This window comes from Chrysemys picta, chromosome 3 (genome assembly GCF_011386835.1).
Source record: "Chrysemys picta bellii isolate R12L10 chromosome 3, ASM1138683v2, whole genome shotgun sequence".
NCBI classification, from domain to species: Eukaryota; Metazoa; Chordata; order Testudines; family Emydidae; genus Chrysemys; species Chrysemys picta.
The window spans coordinates 67,315,571-67,338,749 of NC_088793.1; the positions used below are offsets into that span (position 1 = coordinate 67,315,571).

At 38.3% G+C, this 23,179-nt stretch overlaps 1 protein-coding gene across 16 annotated transcripts in view; it reads right to left on the reverse strand.

The window, feature by feature from the left end:
- Positions 1-23,179, reverse strand: part of CEP162 (centrosomal protein 162) — a 78,723-nt gene that overhangs the window by 39,880 nt on the left and 15,664 nt on the right. For 11 of the 16 annotated variants that reach the window (XR_010599519.1, XR_006176173.2, XM_065588157.1 and 8 more), the window contains exons 4-13: positions 19,009-19,161; positions 18,480-18,666; positions 16,885-16,940; positions 15,112-15,227; positions 12,436-12,463; positions 7,538-7,657; positions 6,510-6,704; positions 3,588-3,669; positions 2,922-3,204; positions 2,129-2,396 (exon numbers count right to left, since the gene is read on the reverse strand). Coding sequence is in view for 14 of the 16 variants with exons in the window: in XM_065588157.1 (XP_065444229.1) it covers positions 2,129-2,396; positions 2,922-3,204; positions 3,588-3,669; positions 6,510-6,704; positions 7,538-7,657; positions 12,436-12,463; positions 15,112-15,227; positions 16,885-16,940; positions 18,480-18,666; positions 19,009-19,161 (1,488 nt within the window). In the remaining 2 variants the exon portion in view is untranslated. Of the gene's footprint in view, positions 1-2,128; positions 2,397-2,921; positions 3,205-3,587; positions 3,670-6,509; positions 6,705-7,537; positions 7,658-12,435; positions 12,464-14,307; positions 14,434-15,111; positions 15,228-16,884; positions 16,941-18,479; positions 18,667-19,008; positions 19,162-22,800; positions 22,908-23,179 lie in introns of those variants that run through there. The other 5 variants (XM_065588159.1, XM_024102974.3, XM_065588158.1 and 2 more) reach the window with 3 other exon arrangements.

Here is a 23,179-nt window from a genome sequence, read left to right on the forward strand (position 1 = left end):
GGACAGCAAATAAGCTAGCTCAGTTCATTTTGTGAACTTTTTTTAAGAAGAACCAAGCCACCCACATATATATGAAGATACTACAGAATACCAGTCACACTCAGAGAAATAACACCAATCTTAGAAATAGACCCTGTAGCAAAACCAAAAAAACTCCACAGTTTAATTGAGAAACTCAGCATCTATTCATAACAGCCAACATGACATTGCTGTATGCAGTGCTGTTGTAGTCATGTTGGTCCCCAGATATTAGAGAGATAAGCTGAGTGAGGAACTATGTTTCATTACAGCTCTGTGTGGGGTCAAAAGCTTGTCTCTCTCACCAACAGAAGTTGGTCCGATAAAAGATATCATCTCACCCACCTTGTCTTTCTAACTTGACATTGGGGCATAAACAGTGAAATTCATCCTAGGATAGGAAGTAATGCACATTCAACAATTTATAGGTCGGTAGCCTAGAACATGGTGGTTTTCTGTAACTACTGAAATACTACAGACTACATACACTCCTTTCAAAAAAAGCTTGAGCTGATGACAGGAGTTTCTACCTATAGTGCGGGAGAATATATTGGTAAGTGACCACGTTGCAAATCAGATGCCTTTTGCTCTTCTGAAGAGCTGATCTCTTTCAGGTTTTAGCTCTAGTACTGTTGGTTGTGAAATGGTTGTTTGCTTCTAGGACTACCTGAAGTATTTTTCCTAGGAATTTTAAGGAAGACAAATAAACCTTTCCTTACCAGCCACCACTGTCACCATTTTATCCAGAAGCTCCCTAAACTGTCGGGCTCTCAAAATAAGGGAACAGACAGGAGCTGTTTTACCCTTGAGTGTGCTCCATATGCTTCCTGGAGACCACATTAGATGCTATAGACTGTGCTGAGAATCTGAGAGCATCCACAGAGTGGATGCCTGCAGTGCCTCAGAAATAACAAATATTGCCCACAAGATGCCAAAACTGATCAGGAATTTTACTAAGTTCAAATGAACCAAATCCTGAAGTTTTTCTTTATTTGTAGTTCAGTCTCCACTGTACAAGCCACTTGGAAGCAGAGAATTCTGGCAGAGGTTTTTTCTTAGTGGGCAACCTCAATATCAGATTAATGGGCATTAAGGAAAAAACTAATTCTGGAAATAAATGGGAAATAAAAGCAATTATTTCTTTGTATTTTCTAACACGCTCCAAAATGCCCAACTGAGTATAAAGATAAAACGCATATAAAAAACAGGACAGGCCACACTGAAAGAGGTTACAATATCACTCCAATAAGTTGAACTATCCAAAAGGACTTTAACAGAAATAAAGATTTTTTAGTTGCAGAGAATATTTATACTTACTAAAGTAGAAACTATAACAGATGTACATCTGTTTCTGAAGGCAAAATTATTTTCTATTCAGTTGGTCAGCAATAGTTAAATAAATCTAGTGGTGGAGCATGGGCTTTGAATAATTACATATGACTAGAGTAAAATGTAATTTTTAGTTGGGAACTACAGCAGGTCAAAAAATATTTTTTCCTTTCTATGGAAAATTTTGAATTTTCATAAGGAAATTGAAAATGTGTTTTTTTTTTAAATTAAAACACAATGGTTTTTGAGGACAGCAGGCACTTTCCATAAAAACTTGCATGTCGTCAAAAATCAACAGAAGATTTGACTAGCCCAGTAAAGGAAGGTTTGAAATCCACATGTAAAATATGCTATAAAAGAAAGATTACATTTCTACAACGAGTTCTGGTAGGCCTATTCAAGCATAAACTGATTACATTTATTTTTCTTATTTTACTTTCAGACTGACTATGATATCCATGAGTCAGTGATATCAAAATGCATCAATCTGTTCAATGCAGAAAATATCATACAATCTGACTGCAATTTGAAAATATGATATCTAGGCCCACCCCTCAGGAACATGCAGGAATCCTGGGAATCTCACGCTGATTTATTCTTTCAGGAAAAATTAACACTGCTATAAGACTCTCATCTAAGAAGTGGAAAAAGTACATCACATAAAATCTAACACTATTTTGTGCGTGTAACATCAAAACCAAAAGCTCTCTGGATTAAACAAAAATTAACTTCTGAACTCTTCATTTAAGATAGCTTTATACACATAATTTTATCAGTTTACCTTTTTGCCTTGCTTTATCTGGAGGTGATTTGGCTTTCAAACTTGGCTTTTTGAGAGCTTCTTTTGATGCTCTCTTTTCACTAGTTGTGGAAAATTGTTTTAAGGGTGAAGTGGGTTTACCATACCCAGAACTCCTAACCAATATATGAGGTCCAATGGGAGATTTCTTCTTATGTAAAGGAGCTGTACTTCTAGTGCTCTTGTGCATTATTTGCTTATTAGTCACTGAATCCAATCCCTTGTTCCTCCAGGAGCTGGACTGACATGCCTGTGTAGAATAAGTATAGTTTGTAACAACCACATTAGACTATAATAAAATCTGAAGGTAACTTCAGTTTTATTCCTATTTAAATATAATTCTAGTAACTGAATACTGGGCCAGTTACAAGAGTTATACTTAAATAAACAGGAATAAAATTCCTGTTGGAGCTGAAAATGAATAATCCAAACCCAAACAAATGAATAATGTGTAATTCTACAAAAATCTAGAGTGCTTTTAAGGTAGTGAAAAGAAGCTATCACACTGAGAATAGAAAACTGCCTATTAGGTGGAACTGACAACAGAGTAGAGATGAAAAAGACCTATTAGGTCATCTTGGAAATTGGCATTCAGCTTTGGAGCCATGACCCTAATCAATAGATAGCAATAATGTTTTCTTGGGAATCCCCAAATTATGGATAGACTCTAAGCTCCTAAAAATATTTCTAGCAAATTGTTTCTACAAACATATCTTCAAAATATGATTTAAAATTATTTTTAAACAGATAAAAAAGATAGCTAAATATTGCTTACCTTATTAATTTTGCTGTCCTGATGCAACAATGCAGAATCTTGTAGTACTGTTTGTCTCAAAAAGTCAAGCTGCTCTTTATCAATCTGGTCTTCTTTATCAGTCCCTTTTTGATGATTACCTTCATTTGCAGTTGCCTGGAGAAAAACACTCTCTTCTTCTTTACTATGTTTTTCAAACAAAGAATCTAAACTTTGCTTCTCCAGAACTGCATCATTTTTGAGTTCTTTAAATGGCAAATGGCTGACAAATTCAGCTGCTCTGTTGTCCGTTAGCTTTACTGGACTAAAAAATAAAAATAAAAGTGCATTTAACAAGACTTGCAATTTGCTTACAATTTTTTTTCTAAAACTGACACACAAACGCAATGTTATTTCCGTTGCCAGATCAAAAGACTGCTCATTTTTGAAATAGCTACTTGCAATACTTCTAAACTGTATTTACTAATGGAGTAAGTCTACTGGAAATAGATCTTGTTTTCAAAAGTGGCCAGACTAATTCAGACTACATATTCACTTTACACATCAGCACAAACGACACACAGTTATCTAGCACAATAAAACCTAGATTCCTAGCTCAAAAATGACCCTAGTTATTCAGAAAGATGATTTTCACAAATAATTTATGGGTATTAAGATGTTAAAACATGCATTTTCTAAAACAAATACCTTACAGGCTCCAGGTCAAAGCCTCTCACATGAGATGAATCTGCTCTAATGGGTTTCATCAATTCCTCTACAGTGAGCAAATCTAAGGAGTGAAATAAATTATTAATTTTAAGTATAATATTTAATACACAGTAATAAACTAGTTTTTTTTTAATTATTACAATTCTGAGTGGGTGATAGATTTAGAAAACATATTTGTATCAAATGCTATAACTGAGTATTTGACAAAAATATCACGTATCTTTCTGAAACATGCCCCTTACTGATTTAACTTGGCATCACATAGATTCCAAGATATCTACCATGTAAATAATTCACTGATGTTGAAGGAAAAAAAAAAAAAAAACACCTTGTCTCAACTGTAAAAGTAACTTCTAACACAAAAGTGTCAGAATCATTAATTTTGAGTGGGGTGGTATTTTTTGTCTTGTTTTTACAAGCACCCTCATTGTCCAGAAACTACATACAATCTCTCAGGTGTTATTCAGATATTTTAAGTTAGGCACAGGTATTCCAAATGGGTATCATTCTGCTTGATTAGTGCATAAAGTATTTATTGGCATTTTTAACTTAAATCGCTAACTACGTTTTAAGTGCTGTATTGAACAAACTGATAAGGATAATACAAAATCAGTAATAAATGAAAGCTATTAACTTGAACCTCATTAAAAAGCAAACAAAAGAGATACTGAGCTAAACTCTGACGAACAGTAGTGTGTAATTCTCCAAAATCTCCAGTGCTTCTAAGGTAGTGAAAAGAAATCACAGACAGAAAATAGAAATGGAAAAGACATACTAGGCCATCTCGGAAAATGGTGTAAATTAGGAATAACTCTCAATTCCTTGGTGTATCTAAGAGCAGAATTTAGCTGTTAATGTTTGTCACATAGAAAAAGTGGGTAGAGAAGATCTTGTTTCTAAGCTTTAAAAAGGGTGTTACAAATACAAAGCAAATGAAAATCTTTTCTTAAAATAGAACTTTATGTAGTACGAATCTTTGTAGGCCAGATCCTACCCTCCTGTGGTAAAACCCATGGGAGAGAGTTGTTGGGGAAGGAGGTCTTTGCAAACATTGGCTCCTGTAGATTTCCCTATATTGTCTCATTCAAGTCTGTGTTGGGTAAGGGAATCAGAGCTGTCACAGAACATGACAGATCCCCTGGGATCTGCAGGCAGCCGTCCACATGGAGATCCTTTACCTCTGCATCAGCTCTGGCCCCCACTAGCTCTTCCTTGGCAATACAATGCTATTGGAGAACTCTGTTCGCCCTGGATGCCTTTAGGATGCAACGAGGGTGCTTAATAGAAAGCTAACTGTATCAGACTATATTATCCTTGCTGGGAATGTGCAACTTGCTTTCTCATCCCTATCACCTGTGTAGTCTTCACCCTCTCTACCACTGTAGATCATGATCTGGTGTAGCACTCTCTAAGAATTTGAGTAGAAGAGAAGAGATAGTGCCACTGATGTGGCTAATCCCCCATCTTGTGGGAGTAGAGATTCACACGCTGAAGATCCACTCCCTGGTTGGACTTCAGGGAGAAGATCGAGAGTCAAATTTTCAAAAGTGACTAAGTGATTCTGGAGCTTAAGTCCCATTTTCAAAAAGCACTTAGAAACTCAAGTCCCACTCAGTAAGACAGACTTAGGCATTTAGGAGAAAAGCTGGTCAGAAAAATTCCAACAAAATATTTTGTGTCATAATTTTCTGATACATGGAAATCAAAATATTTCAAGGAAGCAGTTTGAATTTGACAAACTTCTGACAGAACCCAGGAAGGTTCCTGGTCATCTCATCTGCCTGGATTCTCAGCAGTTGGGGCTTGCGGGTAGGATGAAATGCAGCTGGAACCCTGGAAAACCCAGCTCAGCCAGGAGCCTCAGAGCTGTCACTCCCAGGGTTCCAGCTTCAACCCACCAAGCATGTTAGAAAGGACCCAAGGCTTCCCAAGTCCCGGCAGATCACCATATGGGCTGCAATGAAGCCAGGAACCCTGGCCACCACAGACTGAAATTGACATGATTTTTGTTAGATCCATAGCTGCCCTTCAGTGAATAGCAGCAGTGAAGCTGACCAGAGTTTTGTCAAGTTAAAAGGTCTGGTCAGTTTCACCACTGTTATTCAGTGATGGACAGCAGTGAACCTGATAAGAATCATGTCAATTTCAATCTGCAACTGCCAAGGCATCATGGGTACCAGCTTCCCTGCGGCCTGCCAAAGAGGCAGCCGGGGATCCCAGGAGCATATTTTGTTTCAGAAACACCAGATTTTGGTGTTTCCAAAATGAAATGTTGCAGGATTTCAGTTCTGTGAAAATCTGTCCCACGTCAGAATTTAAAAAATTATGAAAACTCTAAAGTTTTCACATAACTGTAATTAGGTTTCCCAGCCACCTCTACTTGGGAGCCTAAGGCACTCTTGAAAATGGGACTTAGACTCTTCTGAAAAATTTTACCCCTAGGCTTATATATTTTACTTGTGTATGTGATATTACAGTTTTGTTTTTTCAATTTTTAAAAAGAGATTTGTTTTATGCAGTAGAGAATATTGGAGTCAATAGTAAATGCAGAAATGCTTTAAGTTTTAGCTCTTTTGTTTGAAATCATTCCTTTAAGTAACTTGAACACACTTCTCATGTGTAACTTGAACACAACCCAAAACATACACTGATTTTACATAATTTGAACAAGAAAGGAATTATACAAAGATTATATACTCAAGATTAGTGGAGCATGAGCAATTCAGTCCATATTACCAGAAAACAACACCTCTTTTAACCTAAAATAAATGGCAAATGGCTGCACTCTGTACTAGTTCTATCCACAGAGTTTGAATGTATCATTTCCATAATGTAGTAATGTCAACTAAGGAAAGGCAATAGATGGGAAATCACAATCCTGCTTCCATGTGCAGTATCTACCTGATTCAGTAGTTGAGATGTTTTTTGCACAGTCTTCGTTGTTTTGTGAAGCATCTTGTACTGGGCACTCTGCATTTTCCATCGCACTAAGATTAATTCTTTGCTCATCTGTGTCTCCTAGAGACTGATCAATATGACAATAGGCCTGCTGTAATGCTTCAATATCACTGTTAGTTTGTCCATAGGAAATACCTGCTGGAAATTAACAATCACAAAATGCAGGGAACTGAATATTCATTAGAGAAACAATTAGTAAACTCAACACATTGGAAGCATAAGTTTCAGTTACTAGCATGATCTATTAACAGATAAATAGAACAACATTGTGACAAAGTAATGAGAAAAAGAAAAGAAATCCAACAATTTACTTTTCCTCTCTTGACTCACAATTTCAAAATTTACAGGGAGCAACTATTGCTGAAAACAGCAAACTTCATTTTAACTAGGAAAGTGTTTATTAAACAATACTTGCTCTTCTCTAAAGTCTTTTCTCTGCAATTATAGGTGTTTCTATTTTTATATATATTTTCACTACTAAAACTCACACAAATGAGAAATATATTTTGTTAGATTAAATACAGTGTGCCTATGATGAAATAAGTGTATTGTAAGTTTTCATGGAGTTATATATTTTCTCATTGTTTTGACTTCTCTCTCCCATGACAGTTTCAAGTACAATTAAAATTTTAGCTGCTGTAAATGTCTATTTCTGACTTCTAAATGAAATTCAATTGCTAAAGTGTGGGTGTGGGTGTTTGAGAAAGCAGCTTGCAGTGATCAAGAAAGAATAAAAGAAAATATTTAAAACTTAAGTATCAGTTGTCTAGAAAATGCCTTTATGAAAAAAAATTTAAGCCTGAAAAGAAAAAATATTTCCTTCCTCAAGATTTTGGTCATTACCAACCAGGGCTTGATTTGCATAGGGAACGTAGAATTTCCTTATTTCCTCTATCCAATCCTCTGGAGCCATCAAGTCTTCAGCTAAAATCGAGTCTAAAACAAAACAAGACAAGACAAAGCAGCCTTACCAGTTCTATTTATTTCATCCTTAGTGACGTCAGGTGTCTCATGTTCAGTCACTGCTGCATCTTGCTGTTCAATGACCTTTTGGGTTTCCATGGTGGAGTCTTGTGAATCAAGCAACACAACTAAAAGGATACAAAGAGATAAACCTGGGACTTTAGAGAACACTGTCACTGATTTGATATTATACTTTCTCCATCCTGCCCCAATGGATGCAGAATAAAATTTTAATCAGTTAGGAATAGACTGGCACCTTGCGATCCGCAATGCGTATGGGACAGTTCCTAGTTGCACTTCCACCAGCAGCAAAGCAGGCCTTTTCAGTCTCTGCTTCCCTCTTGCTCCTTGGGGGAAGCAATCTGCTCCAGCTCTTTTCCCAGTTCAGCTTCCCTGCCCACTCTGCTCCAAACCAGCTCAGTTGTGCTGGCTGGCACACTAGAAAAGAGGAGCTAAGGCTCAATCCACACCCCATTCCTGCCTACCCACCTGCATGGGAGAGGAAGTAGTGGCTTAGCTATTGCTATTTCCCCACCGTGCTGTGACAAGCACTGCGAGTAGCCAAATGGGTGTACACACTCAGGGCGCCGGCTCCAGGGTTTTTGCCGCCCCAAGCGGCGGGAAAAAAAAAAGCCACGATCGTGATCGGCAGCAGCTCCACTGCGCCGCTTTCTTCTTCAGCGGCAATTTGGCGGCAGGTCCTTCCCTCCGAGAGGGACAGGGACCCTCTGCCGAATTGCCACCAAAGAGCTCGACGTGCTGCCCCTTCCCCTTGGCCGCCCAAGCACCTGCTTGCTCAGCTGGTGCCTGGAGCCGGCCCTGAACACACCCTTATACTACACTGCACAGATAGGCTCATGAGTAAGCCCTTTAGATAACCCTCATGAATTAAGCCCTCACTTGGTTTTATTACTAATAGGCCTTTACCATTTATCCCTTCAAATTCAGGATTAGCATACTTGAACATAAAATAGACTGTTAGAGTAGTTAATATTTTGTTAACCCACCAGCAGATATTTTGTTACTGATGCAGGCCTTGCTGGAGCCCTATGCATAGCTAACAGTGTGACTCAAAGGATATGGACCACAGCAGGCTTGGCCATGGCAACATAACTAATACACTAGATCAGTGGTCTCCAAAGTGGGGTGCGCGCAAGAGGATCCTTGGGGGGTGCGCGGCAGTTCGGGCGGGAGTCCGAGCGGTTTTTTTTTTTTTTTTTTTTGCTTTGGCAAAAGTGGTAGAGCCGGCGCGGCATGGGGTGCATGCTCAGAATTTTTTTACCGATAGAGGTGCGATCAAAAAAATTTGGAGACCACTGCACTAGATACTGGCTAACCAAGTAAGCACATTCCTGACCGGAGAGGAAGTAACTACATAAATATATTCCAGGAAGTTAATACAAATACACCACAACCTAGCATAAGATAAAATGGTTTGACAGAGTAACGAATAGGGGTGTTTTGTCTGAGACATCAGAAGCAAGGTAAAAGGGAAGGTAACAAACTGATGTCACGAAACACATGAGGTGGTACATAAATTGTTTAACCCAGTTGTTTGTCTCAGTCTATAAATGTCAGGGCACCTCGCCTTAATCTTTTGTGTGGCCGAGGGGACAACAGAAATTCCCGCTGTCTGAGCCACTCCTTGCCACGGGGCACTCATATGTTAATGTACTTGTGCAAGTTGTGAGAGTCGTTAGGACTGTGCCTAGAGGGCAATAAACCTGGCTGCGTGCCCTAGTCACTGAACCGTGCCTGTGGTCTCTCTCTATGAGTAACATCGAGGTCTGCTGAATTAGCAGGCTGAGCTTTCAGCTTGTGCTGGTAACACCGAAGCTCCAAGAACAGAGGCACTGAGCAGCTGTAACAGCTTAGCAACCTTGACAGTGTTGCCGCAACAACATTCCTCCGCACTTATAAACTGGCTAAAGACAGTTCATTTGTTAGACCCCCACATGTTTTGTAGACAGACCAAACAACAACATGCCTCACTATAACAACATTACTCTAAAGGACTCTCCAAAAATCAGCATGATTTTTTTTTAAATTGCCAAAATAAAACTCATTTAGCAATTTCTGAATTATGTAAACCCCCCTTTTTGGAGGGAGGAGACAAGTGAGAATAGGAAAAACATTCTGTTAATTTCTGAAAGACTTCCTGTGCACCTCATGATCACTTCACTCCCAGACAGCTGGGTAAGCAAGCTACAGATTTTCTTCTTCACTCTGGTAAAGGAGACCGTTGTAGAAGTGACCAATAATAAAATATCCATTTCTCCAGAAGTGGGTGTGTTATGACTGGAGGTCAGAGTGCTAGACAACAAGGTTAAGATTTTCAAAGACAACTAAGGAATTTAGTTATAACTCCCACTGAAATGAATAAGGCTGGATCCCTAGCTGGCTCTGAAAAAACTCAACCCAAGTTTTTTGGGTTGGTGGCTTTGGCTTTCAACAGGTAGGTCACAAAAAGCATGTAAAACACTGGTGTCCAACCTTCCAGCACAGGACCAAAAATATTACATCAAACTATCAAGGGGTTATAATCAGGAGGATAGGGGCAGTTTAAGCTGCTATCTTTTCTGCTTTGATCCCTAACTTTAGGTTCAAAGATGCTCAATTGCTCTCACCCTGCCAAGTATCAGTTGGGCTTGGAGAAGGAAGCCGGGGCTTCCATAATCAAGTCCTGGTTTTAGAACATAAGAACGGCCATACTGGGTCAGACTAAAGGTGCATCTAGCCCAGTATCCTGTCTTACAACAGTGGCCAATGCCAGGTGCCCCAGAAGGAATGAACAGAACAGGTAGTCATCAAGTGATCCATCCCGTCACCCATTCCAAGCTTCTGGGAAACAAAGGCTAGGGACACCATCCCTGCCCATCCTAGCTAATAGCCATTGATGGACCTATCCTCCATGAACTTATCTAGTTCTTTTTTGAACCCTGTTATAGTCTCGGCCTTCACAACATTCTCTGGCAAGGTGCTCCACAAATTGACTGTGCCTTGTGTGAAAAAAATACTTCCTTTTGTTTGTTTTAAACCTGCTGCCTATTAATATCATTTGATGACCCCTAGTTCTTGTGTTATGAGGAGTAAATAACACTTATTTACTTTCTCCACACCAGTCATGATTTTATGGACCTCTATCATATCCCTACCTTAGTCGTCTCTTTTCCAAGCTAAAAAGTCCCAGTTTTATTAATCTCTCCTCATTTGGCAGCCGTTCCATACACCTAATCGTTTTTGTTGCCCTTTTCTGAACCTTTTCCAATTCCAATATATCTTTTTTTGATATGGGGCAACGACATCTGCACGCAGTATTCAAGATGTGGGTGTACCATGGATTTATATAGAGGCAATATGATATTTTCTGTCTTATCTATCCCTTTCTTAATGATTCCCAACATTCTGTTAAATGTTTTGACTGCCGCTGCACATTGAGTGGATGTTTTCAGAGAACTGTCCAGGACTCCAAGATCTCTTTCTTAACATAAGAACATAAGAACGGCCGTACCGGGTCAGACCAAAGGTCCACCTAGCCCAGTATCCTGTCTACCGACAGTGGCCAATGCCAGGTGCCCTAGAGGGAGTAGACATAACAGGCAATGATCAAGTGATCTCTCTCCTGCCATCCATCTCCATCCTCTGACAAACAGAGGCTAGGGACACCATTCCTTACCCATCCTGGCTAATAGCCATTAATGGACTTAACCACAATGAATTTATCCAGTTCTCTTTTAAATGCTGTTATAGTCCTAGCCTTCACAACCTCCTCAAGTAAGGAGTTCCACAAGTTGACTGTGCGCTGCATGAAGAAGAACTTCCTTGTATTTGTTTTAAACCTGGTGCCTATTAATTTCATTTGGTGACCCCTAGTTCTTGTATTATGGAAATAAGTAAATAACTTTTCCTTATCCACTTTCTCCACATCACTCATGCTTTTATATACCTCTGTCATATTCCCACCCCTTAGTCTCCTCTTTTGCAAGCTGAAGAGTCCTAGCCTCTTTAATATCTCCTCATATGGGACCCGTTCCAAACCCCTAATCATTTTAGTTGCACTTCTCTGAACCTTTTCAAGTGCCAGTATATCTTTTTTGAGATGAGGAGACCACATCTGTACGCAGTATTCGAGATATGGGCACACCATCGATTTATATAAGGGCAATAATATATTCTCAGTCTTATTCTCTATCCCCTTTTTAATGATCCCTAACATCCTGTTTGCTTTTTTGACCGCCTCTGCACACTGTGTGGACATCTTCAGAGAACTATCCACGATGACTCCAAGATCTTTTTCCTGACTTCTTGTAGCTAAATTAGCCCCCATCATATTGTATGTATACTTGGGGTTATTTTTTCCAACGTGCTTTACTTTACATTTATCCACATTAAATTTCATTTGCCATTTTGTTGCCCAATCACTTAGTTTTGTGAGATCTTTTTGAAGTTTGTCACAGTCTGCTTTGGTCTTAACTATCTTGAGCAGTTTAGTATTATCTGCAAACTTTGCCACCTCACTGTTTACCCCTTTCTCCAGATCATTTATAAATAAGTTGAATAGGATTGGTCCGAGGACTGACCCTTGGGGAACACCACTAGTTACCCCTCTCCATTCTGAAAATTTACCATTAATTCCTACCCTTTGTTCCCAGTCTTTTAACCAGTTCTCAATCCATGAAAGGACCTTCCCTTTTATCCCATAACAGCTTAATTTACGTAAGATATTGAATTTTTGGTGCAAAATTAGAGACTGTTGAGACCTATTTAAAAATTAAGACATATGGATCATCCTTAAATACTTCAGTCCATGATTAGGGAGCAGTAAATTCACATACAGAAATAAAACAGATTTACTTGCTATATGTTTTACAAATATTTTCACGCTACTGCAAGTTTAAATTTTTACCTTTAGCCAGCATGCCAGTCTTTTCATCCTAAAACAATTGAAACAGTGAAGGATAGTTACTTTGTGAATTTGAAAAAACAAAAGTTTATCTTTAAAGAGATTAAAAGTTTGATTTAGTTCATGTGCAGTTCAATATTTATAGTATGAGTTTAAGCTGTGCAACTGCTTGGAGCACTATGTAGTTATGATACAAATAGATGAACTGGAACCATACATCCTCCCCGTTCTTTTACTCTGCTTCCCCCTTTGGAGTGAGATGGAACTAGATGCTAAAAATGTTATTGCAAATTACAATACAAGAAAATCAGAAAACACCAAGTTAGTGTCCTTATTACAGCATTCATTTTGTACTTCCTAACTGCTTTGCCTTCAAATTTGAAGCCTTAAAGTGGTATGAACATGGGCGGAGGTGCAGTTTGTGGTTTTGCATTTATTAGGACTAGCATTTCAACTAATACTTTTTTTTTTTTTTTTTTTTTTAAACAAGCTACAAAAATTTGAGGGTCATCAACTGAAGATGAATGTGAGCTGTTCTAGACAACAGAATGTAATGTAGATAAGCTGTAATCACATACATGGTACGCCCTACTAAATAAAGTTTACCTCTTCTATGTTGCACTGAATTTTTTAAAGAATTTTGCTCAGAAATAAGAATCATTTTATGCACCAGTGTTTTGCTATTCAGTCTTAAGGGACCAGAAGCATCTGAAAATAGGTTTAGCTCATTTTCTATAGATGTGGTACAGTTGGATACCACACAAAATATCCTTACAAAGACTTATTGTCTTTAATTTTGCATTGAAGGCTTACCTCTTGGTCTCATTGTTTTGCTTACATAAAACACACTGGGTCCAATTCTTGGACCCAAAGGGTAGGAAAAGGTGACTTTATATCACGTTTTAGGCCCCTGGATTTTAGGGTGATCCTGGGATGGTTTGGCCCTGGTGAAAATTAGACCAGCCTCAGAACTGCTCTAACCTAGGCCAAGTGATCCCCAAAAAGCTGTTGCAGCAATCAGAAATAGCCAGAACATACAGCCACTCCGGCCATGCCTTCTATGCCAAGGGCAGCTGTCATAACTATAAAGGGAAGGGTAACAGCTGTCCTGTGTACAGTACTATAAAATCCCTCCTGGCCAGAGACTCCAAAATCCTTTTCCTGTAAAGGGTTAAGAAGCTCAGGTAACCTGGCTGACATCTGACCTAAAGGACCAATAAGGGGACAAGATACTTCCAAATCTTGGGGGGGGGGGGGGGGGGGGGGGGGGGGGGGGGGGGGGGGGAGGTTTTTGTTTGTGTTCTTTGTTTGTGAGTGTGTTCGCTCTCGGGACTGAGAGGGACCAGACATCAATCCAGGTTCTCCACATCTTTCTAAACAACTCTCTCCTATTTCAAACTTGTAAGTAAATAGCCAGGCAAGGCGTCTTAGTTTTCCTTTGTTTTCTCAACTTGTAAAATGTACCTTTTACTAAAGTGTTTATCTTTGTTTGCTGTACTTTGAACCTAAGACTAGAGGGGAGTCCTCTAAGCTCTTTAAGTTTGATTACCCTGTAAGGTTAATTTCCATACCGATTTTACAGAGATAATTTTTACCTTTTTCTTTAATTAAAAGCCTTCTTTTTAAGAACCTGATTAATTTCTCCTTGTTTTAAGATCCAAGGGGTTTGGATCTGTATTCACCAGGGAATTGGTGAAAGGTTTCTCAGGGCTTCCCAGGGAGGGAATCTAATTGGGAAATGGTGGCAGCGGACCAGAGACTAAGCTGGTAGTTAAGCTTAGAAGTTTTCATGCAGGCCCCTACATTTGTACCCTAAAGTTCAAAGTGGGGATACAGCCTTGACAGCAGCTGGGAACAGGTATAGAGCTACTGCACCTTCTCCATGACACTCCGGCATTCCCCTAGTCACAGAATTCCAGGTGGCTAGATCCACTAGGTTCATCATTGATGATACAGATAGTCCTGACCACCCCTTCACAAGTCATCCAGCAGGTCACTAGCCAACACGTGTATGCACTGTTTGGGAGAAGGGGTGGAAAGGAAAAGTTTGATTCCTCTTTTCATTCTAAAGTTCTATGGGCCAGAGGCTTTCCTTTTTCCCGAAGAGCTCAATAGCTTTTTCGCCCCTTCCCCAGGCCTCCCCACAAAGGAAATATTTTAAGATACAGAAATGTATATAAGGTTTTGTGTGTGGAAGGGGAAGTATGATATAGTGTATTACTTGAAATGACAAGCTCCTTGTCATTGTGAAGCTCTGTGCAGTGCTTTTAAGTACTGCACTTACCATCTGTGATCGTTGACTCAAAATGCAAATAAGCATGTACTGTAGATATGTCAAGGGTTGATACTGACCATCAAGATCAAACCACTAGGAAGAGTACATTCTTCATGGAAAAATATCACACCAATACCTCTATTCTTCCTTGTATGTAATGCAAGTACATTTAAAAAACTATAGCTACTTGTGTTCTTTTACGTGTACATTTGTGTACTTGTAGATCTCTATAAACTCAAACAAGTAATTTAAAAGCTCAGACAATTAGTTTAAAATGATAGATTTTTAAGAAGCGTTTAAAAACTAGCAGTTTGGTCTTTGTCAGAACTATGAACATCTTTAAAGCAGATAGACATTTGCTGCTATGCTTGACGCCACAAAATTCAACATTTTAAATATTATACCTGTCCTTGAATACTTAAATCAGCATCTGATCTGACAGTTTGCTCAACTTGGTTATCTTCATTTTTAGAAAGATAATCAGATTCAGTCTCATCTTCAAAATCTTCACTGTAATTGCCTGAAGTATAATTAAGCAGGAAATAAAGATGATTTTTTTTTTTTTGGATACAGGCAGTGTCAGGAAAATGCTTTGCTAACAACAAATACAAAATAAGCTCTGTGAGCAACACAGTAACAAAAATTAGCATGAAGAATAAATCATGTATAGTCTCTCCAAATTAAAATGAGTACATAGTGTAATTGCTACAAACAGGATTGTCCACCATTCCCAATGATATTTTTGTTTAACATTTGAGGATTCAAAATGTATACGTTAGTTTCTGATTATGTAGCACAATTGTTACTATACGAGTTTCACTATAAAAAATGATAAGACTATAATTATCGTCTATACATAAATATATACATATACACACACACTACAATAACTATATAGGAACTAAATTGTTACTATAAGAATTTCTATTCTTTTAGCTTTGTAAAACTACAAATTTATTTTAACATTTCTATTATAACTCTTGAACTGACAATGCACCCATACATTTTAAAGAAAGACTATTTCCTTTAGTTAGTTAAAGTTTGCAAATACACATTTTACTTAGATTTAATAAGAGTTTCTTTATGTTTATTAAATTCAAAGTTTCCAAAATGGATTTCTGGACAGATCAGCTAAACAATTAATTAATTCCATCTTAAAAAGGAATTTGCCCTTTTAGTAGAATAGATTAAGAGGCCAGTATGGAATAAAATGGATAAACCAAGAAAGAGCACAAGTAAGGGGAGAGGGAGGAGCAGCAGCACAGTGAAAGGGAAAAGTAGAGAAGGGCTAAGAGGGGCAGTGTGTCAATTTGAAGAATCTACAATTTATGAATTTGGTGTGAGATTATGAACTCTCTGTATGTGTCTTTACCAAGCTCCTAACTCCCTTTTGGATTGTGCAGCCCTTTTCCTTCTCTGTTCTTTTACTTCCATGTTGGACTGAAATTTCAAGTGGGAGTTATACAGGGCTGACAATAGAGGTCCTTAAACTGGGATCCGTCTCTAAACATCCTAGACAAGAGGCAGGCTCTTGCCAGGCAGAACTGGTTTATCAGGGGAGATGTCGCCTGGAAACCAAGCTACCTGGGAGGTTCTGATCACCTGAGGAGGCTGATCTGGGAATCACCTGACGGAAGGACTGTAAAGTTATAAAAGGCAGATCCCAAGTCCTTATTAGTACAGACAATAAGTAAATCACCTTGACATTCAAATAAAAACAGGTTGCACCCATTGGGATGAATATTGATGTGGAAGAAAGCCAGATGAAAGATCACCTGGTTCCCATAATACCCCCACTACTCTACCTTTCAATGATGTTGCTATACTATCTTGTCTATTTGGAATATGCAAAAGGAGAGGAGCCTCAAATTTTCTGGCTCACCATCTATGAAGTAGGGGACAAACAAAAGTTTTAAATTGTATTTTTTCCTTTCCAGGAAATGTGGAGATCCTGCTCTACTCAGATATTCCAACATGCATTTTTCTGATGACTTCAGTAGCTTCTATAATTAACACTAGTGCAGGGAGTTCACCTTTTGTTAATTATTCAGCAGTTTTGTAAAATTTTCTCTATTCTTAGCTTACACTGCTGGGTATAAAGTAATGCCAAAAAGAAGAGACTCCACAAATTAAACAAGAAAACGTAAGTGTATTATATGTGAAGATAAGACTATTACCACATTTCTCTTCATGTTTAGATTCATCTTCCACTTGTTCTACATTTTGTTCATTGCTGAGGGAAAAAAACAAAAAAAAAACAAAAAAAACAAGAATGTTACTCCTGCATCTGTAACTTTCACTCTATACATCCGAAGAAGTGAGGTTTTTACTCACGAAAGCTTATGCCCAAATAAATCTGTTAGTCTTTAAGGTGCCACCAGACTCCTTGTTGTTTTTTTCAAGAATGTTACTGTCTCCCTTGTCATTTATGAGCACCAATTTAGATGTTTTTTTAATTTGTATTAAAAAGCTTCCTGCCTCACACTAGTAATTGTAATAATATGTGCAAACTGATCTAATCATTGATATTCGATTTTACATTCTACTTGTGTAAGTGTTGCTACAGCTGTCCACACAGCTAAAACTCTCACCCCAAGCCTCTTCACTCTTAATTGTTTACAGCAACCACCTTCTCTCTGGCTTCCTTCACACCCACATAGGCATGTTTGTTTTGAGGGGCTATCATCATTATTTTTGCTTCTTGTTTTGACTTTGCCATGTTCCACCCTTTGAGTTCCTCTCTTGGCTCCCTTCAAAGTTAAGATTGTTGTCCTCACTTTTAAAGCTTTTCATCTGCTCTTATATCTTAAGAAGTTTCTTTTTCAATCTCTAAGCAAACCCAATTATGCCAGCCTTGACTGCCCATTTGTCTACTTCTCCCACAGCTTTCACACTGCCTCTTACACATGGAATGACCTCCCAGATCTAGTCTTGGAAGTCACTACTTCAAATCCCTCCCCAAGCCTCACTTCTAATGTGATTTCTATAGGAATATGTTAAAAGAAAATGGCTAAGTGGAAGGTTAGTATGGATTACCAATATCTTAATTTACATGTTATAGTTAAGAAAAAAAATTAAATAACTTGTAACTATCAAGTTGTGTACAGGTCTGTGTAACTATCACTATGACTCTCCTCATTCTCTCCTTTTGCTAATCTCATTTGTGTCCTGCCCTAGGTTTTTGGGGTACATTTGCACTTTGAGCTGAGGAGACATACCCATTCTAGCTCTTATCAGAGTAGGACACTAAAAGTAGAGCATGATGGCAGCAACATGACTGGCAGGAGGGCAACATCCCGATTACATACACATCTGAGACCATAGCATGTAATTGGATGACCAGCCCCACCCACCAGTCATGCGGCCATGACCACACTTTTTAGTATGCTAGCTTGATCGCAGCTACCATGTGTCTCCTTGAGCTGGGAATCACACCCTCTGAGTAATGACCACATCATTTTGTATATTCATAACGTACCTAGTACAATGATACTCTGATCATGATTTGGGCTTCTGAGCACCATCGTATATATACACACACACCGCTACCTCGATATATCGCGACCCGATATAACACGAATTCGGATATAACACAGTAAAGCAGTGTTCCGGGGTGGCGGGGCTGTGCACTCCGGTGGATCAAAGCAAGTTCAATATAACACGGTAAGATTTTTTGGCTCTCGAGGACAGCATTATATTGAGGTAGAGGTGTATATATTTATTAAAAGTAATGTAGTAATTTCAGCGTAGGGTCCCCCCACACACACATTACCAGGCAAATGCTGCTAGTAATATAGAATCATTTGAGTCCAGCTCTTTGTTTAATCTTGAATAATCAATGGTATATGAAGCTCCTTTTTCAAGTTTAGCAAAGAATCTCTCTTTTTCTTCTTGTTCTTCCAAAGTATCCAATCCAGCTCCCAAAATACTTTGATTGGGTCCAGAAGCCACAACTGAATCTAAATTTAAAAACATATGACAATCTAATTACAATAATACAATCTCAGTACATGGAATAATCATAGAAGTTTAATTATAATAAAAGACAGTCACATACAGTGCTAATGGTATTAAAGAAATAATAAATAGTGTACTGGATCCTGCAACTGATTCCATGCAGATAGACCCTATGCAGAGTTAGCTGCAGAATCAGGGACGAGAACAATGTTTTAAGGTAACAGTTTCACCAATTCTCACCACTCGTGTTTATTTTTAGAAAAATATATTCTTCATTAATAATAACTTGGCCAACAATTTGCTAATAATCTGATTAAATGGTTCCTCTCTCTGTTATTTCTTACCATCAGGTTCCAGGCTGTCTCTACTTAAGGATATAGAAACACCATCATTTTTTTGGAGCTGCATTTTTCCTGTGTGAGCTTCCTCATCCACCTCCATAATAGGGTGGGAATCCTTTTGTGACTTGAGAAAGCTTCCATTTGTCCCTAGCATTCCTAGAAAAGACAGTTTTGTACACAATAGAGATGAATTACAAATGACACTTTGTACTGCATGGTTAAGTCTTGCAGTTCCCTTTTCAGAATGAGTGAAGTTTATATACTTTATCACAGTAGCGAAAATGTTCGACTTGTTTGCGTTCCTGAGCTCCTATTAAGGTGTGTGACTCAGCCCTCTGCATGTCTTGTTTAGCTTAGCTACTCTCTGCTTTACAATTTTTTTATTTTCACAAGTCATGTTTTTAACACCAGCCTGAGATTCTGCTTAGGTGAACATCATATGTTATGAAATACATAGGGCGTATTTTGTAACCTTTTCACAAGAGCATTCATGGAGGCCAATTATATCCAGAAGTGTTATAAAGAGATTAATATTTAGTTGTAAATATAGTTGGTAGCCCAGAGAAAATGTAGCTTTTTATTTGTTTTTTATTTTTATTTTTATATATATATATATATATAAAAATTATATAAAAATAAAAATAGCACCCATTGCTTGAGCAGCAACTTACATTATTTAAAATCAACACATTTCATTTAATTAAAAAACTACAATAAAAGAACATTCAGGTTGCAACTAAGTACTCAAAAGTCAGGAAAGAAGAAAGTTAAGGATGAACATGCACATTTTATGTATTACAATAGCCTTTAATTAAATTATCACATACTAATTTTCAAGTAATACACTATATCATACTTCCCCTTCCACACACAAAACCTTATATACATGTCTGAATCTTAAAATATTTCTTTGTTGTATGTTTACATTTATGTCCTTGTCCCAGCAGTCCAGTATGTTTGACAGATTTTTATAGGAATTCTCTTCTCTCTAAGCCACTTATTCTCATATATTTTTCCTTTGGAGACAAATTGAGCTCTGACTAATAACTTATTGCTAGGGTTGCCAACTGTCTAATCGCACAAACCCAAACACCCCTGCCCCGCCCCCTCCCCAAGACCCTGCTCCACCCCTTCTCTGAGGCCGTGCCCCTGCTCACTCCAGCTCCCCCCTACCTCTGTCGCTTGCTCTCCCCCATCCACTTTCACCACGGTGGTACAGAGGGTTGGGGTGCAGAACGGGATGCAGGCTCTGGGCTGGGGCTGAGGGGTTTGGCATGTGGGAGGGTGCTCCAGGCTGAGCCTGGGGCAGGGGTGTGGGAGGTGGTGCGGGCTCTGGGAGGGAGTTTGGGTGTGGGAGGAGGCAGAGGGTTGGTGTTGAATAAATAAATAAATATTACTAAATAAATATTACAAAGTCAGATGGAAGGAGGTTGACAGATAACTCAAGCTCCTAGTTTCATACACATTCCTTTAGACCACAGGGGATTCTGCTGCTGGTAATAGAGAAGGACCCTATTTACCAGATCTTCGGTTTCCCACCATGTTCAGAGTACATCCAGACCAGTCTGGACTCACCCTGTGAGCACAGATCCTGCATTTAAACATGTGAGTGGTCCCAGTGATTTCAATGGGACTTGCTTAAGTGCTTTGGTGGACCATAGATTCATAGATTCTAGGACTGGAAGGGACCTCGAGAGATCATAGAGTCCAGTCCCCTGCCCTCATGGCAGGACCAAATACTGTCTAGACCATCCCTGATAGACATTTATCTAACCTACTCTTAAATATCTCCAGAGATGGAGATTCCACAACCTCCCTAGGCAATTTATTCCAGTGTTTAAACCACCCTGACAGTTAGGAACTTTTTCCTAATGTCCAACCTAGACCTCCCTTGCTGCAGTTTAAGCCCATTGCTTCTTGTTCTATCCTTAGAGGCTAAGGTGAACAAGTTTTCTCCCTCCTCCTTATGACACCCTTTTAAATACCTGAAAACTGCTATCATGTCCCCTCTCAGTCTTCTCTTTTCCAAACTAAACAAACCCAATTCTTTCAGCCTTCCTTCATAGGTCATGTTCTCAAGACCTTTAATCATTCTTGTTGCTCTTCTCTGGACCCTTTCCAATTTCTCCACATCTTTCTTGAAATGCGGTGACCAGGACCTAAGGAACTTGTTATTTGTTTGTTGTTGAACTGAGCTATTCAAGCAAGTGCAGTTCCGTTCTAGGTGATCACTTAGGCCCTAATCTTGCCAATGCCAACTCATGCAAATGTTCTGCAAATCTCACAGTATTTGGTGTTTTTCTTAAACCCCCAGCACCTGGAATCACGTAATTACACAAAACTACAAGATTTCATTTAAAAATAATGTTTCTATCCATCATGGTTGCAGAGAAAAAAACTGAATACATGAACCCTAAAGGCTTAAAATCGTGAGAAAAATAGAAGACCCCATAATTTATGATTTTTTAAAATCTCATGATTTGGGGGGGTTGACATAAGCTTTGTGAATGCTTAACAATACTGCAGCTCTGTATTGAGAGCCACAGAGAACCCCCATTGAAATGGGGACCTGCCTACTTGATTCTCAATGCAGGACAGGAGTTTAATAAACTTAAACAACCAATAAGAAAAGAGGATTTCACATGCTCTGTATGTAATTTTCAGAGCCTCATAACATGGCCAAATCAAAATCAATTTCCTTTGGAACAATGCAATTAACTACTTCTCAACAAGGGCTATTTTCATGCTGAATTACAGCTTTTAAATTTCAGCTGTTTTTGGCATTAGGCCATATCCAAAAAGGTTGCATTATTTTATTTAATTTTATTTTATAACTGGACAAGAAATTTTCAATTAACAATTTTTTTTTAAAGTCACCTACAGGATAGGAAATAGAGTAAGTATGTTACCATCACAACTGTCTGGAATGTCAGAAGCGGCATTTCTTTCTTCATTTAAATATGCATCTTTCTTGGCCTTATGAAATGTTTCCAGTATACCATATTTAGCCAATGTCTTGTTGCAAGATGCACTGGAAAAAGGTTTTGCAGAAACGACTAAGCTCACACACAACATTCATGAATATTTAGGTATAATGTAACAGGGAGTAAAGAGAAAAATAAATCAGGAGAATTTAAGTTACAACACTGGAAAAAAAACAACACCTGATTATTTCTTGCAGGTTGAACTATATCAATTTTATAGCTGCTACCAAAACTATAAAGTTACAGTACAGCAGCCATAGTAATTGTTGCTTGTGGAGATTTATATATACTATTTTCTCTTTTTAATGGATTCAGCTGTTACTTACAAGGTATCTCATCTCATACAAAAGTTTTATTCTAGCATGAATGGAAGGGTATGTCAGACTATCTGTCTGAAGATAAATACTAATGTAGCTATGCCAACAATAAAGCAAGTTTTGTAATACCAGTTTTCAAAGAAAGCATCTGGATCTGTTGAAGCAACATAACAGTGAAAAAGCAGTGATAAAAAGTAGTAATAGCCTTGATATTTCAGTATCTTGATTATAAGAGTTGCACACCTACAACTCACCTAAAATCTCATAGGAATTTATTTAAAGCCCAGTGAAGACAATGAGAGACTTTCTGTTGACTTTGATGGGCCTTGGTTCTGGTCAACAAGTGAATCAGTGGCAACACTGGAAATTGAACCAGACCTTGATTCCCAGGCTAAAAGAGATGACAGTATCCCTTTCATTATATCAACTAACAAACAAGACATCCCTTTACAACTTCATTTTCTTTTTTAATTAAAAAAAAAAAAAAAGAATACCTCATTTCCCATGCCCCCAAATTTTGCCATTGTAGCTTGAGAAATTTCTTCAGTTTTTAGTGCTTTCATCTCCCAGACCAAGATGCTTTACAGTTCATCATACGGGTCTGAAGTTGATTAAACACAGAACAGCACACTCATTTATGAAGCTAGACATGTAATAGAAGGGAGATTTCCTGTAGAACTGAGGAGCCATTTTTGCTAGTATAACTGTGTCTACACTAATGGGCTGTACTACTTTAATTGTCATTATAATCAAAACAGTACATCTTTTTAGTGTAGACAAGGACTTAGCCTATTACTTGCCAATTATTCACTGCCATTATTATTTACGCACAAATGCCATGGCCCATCCATCGTTAGTTGCAGCTATGAGAGC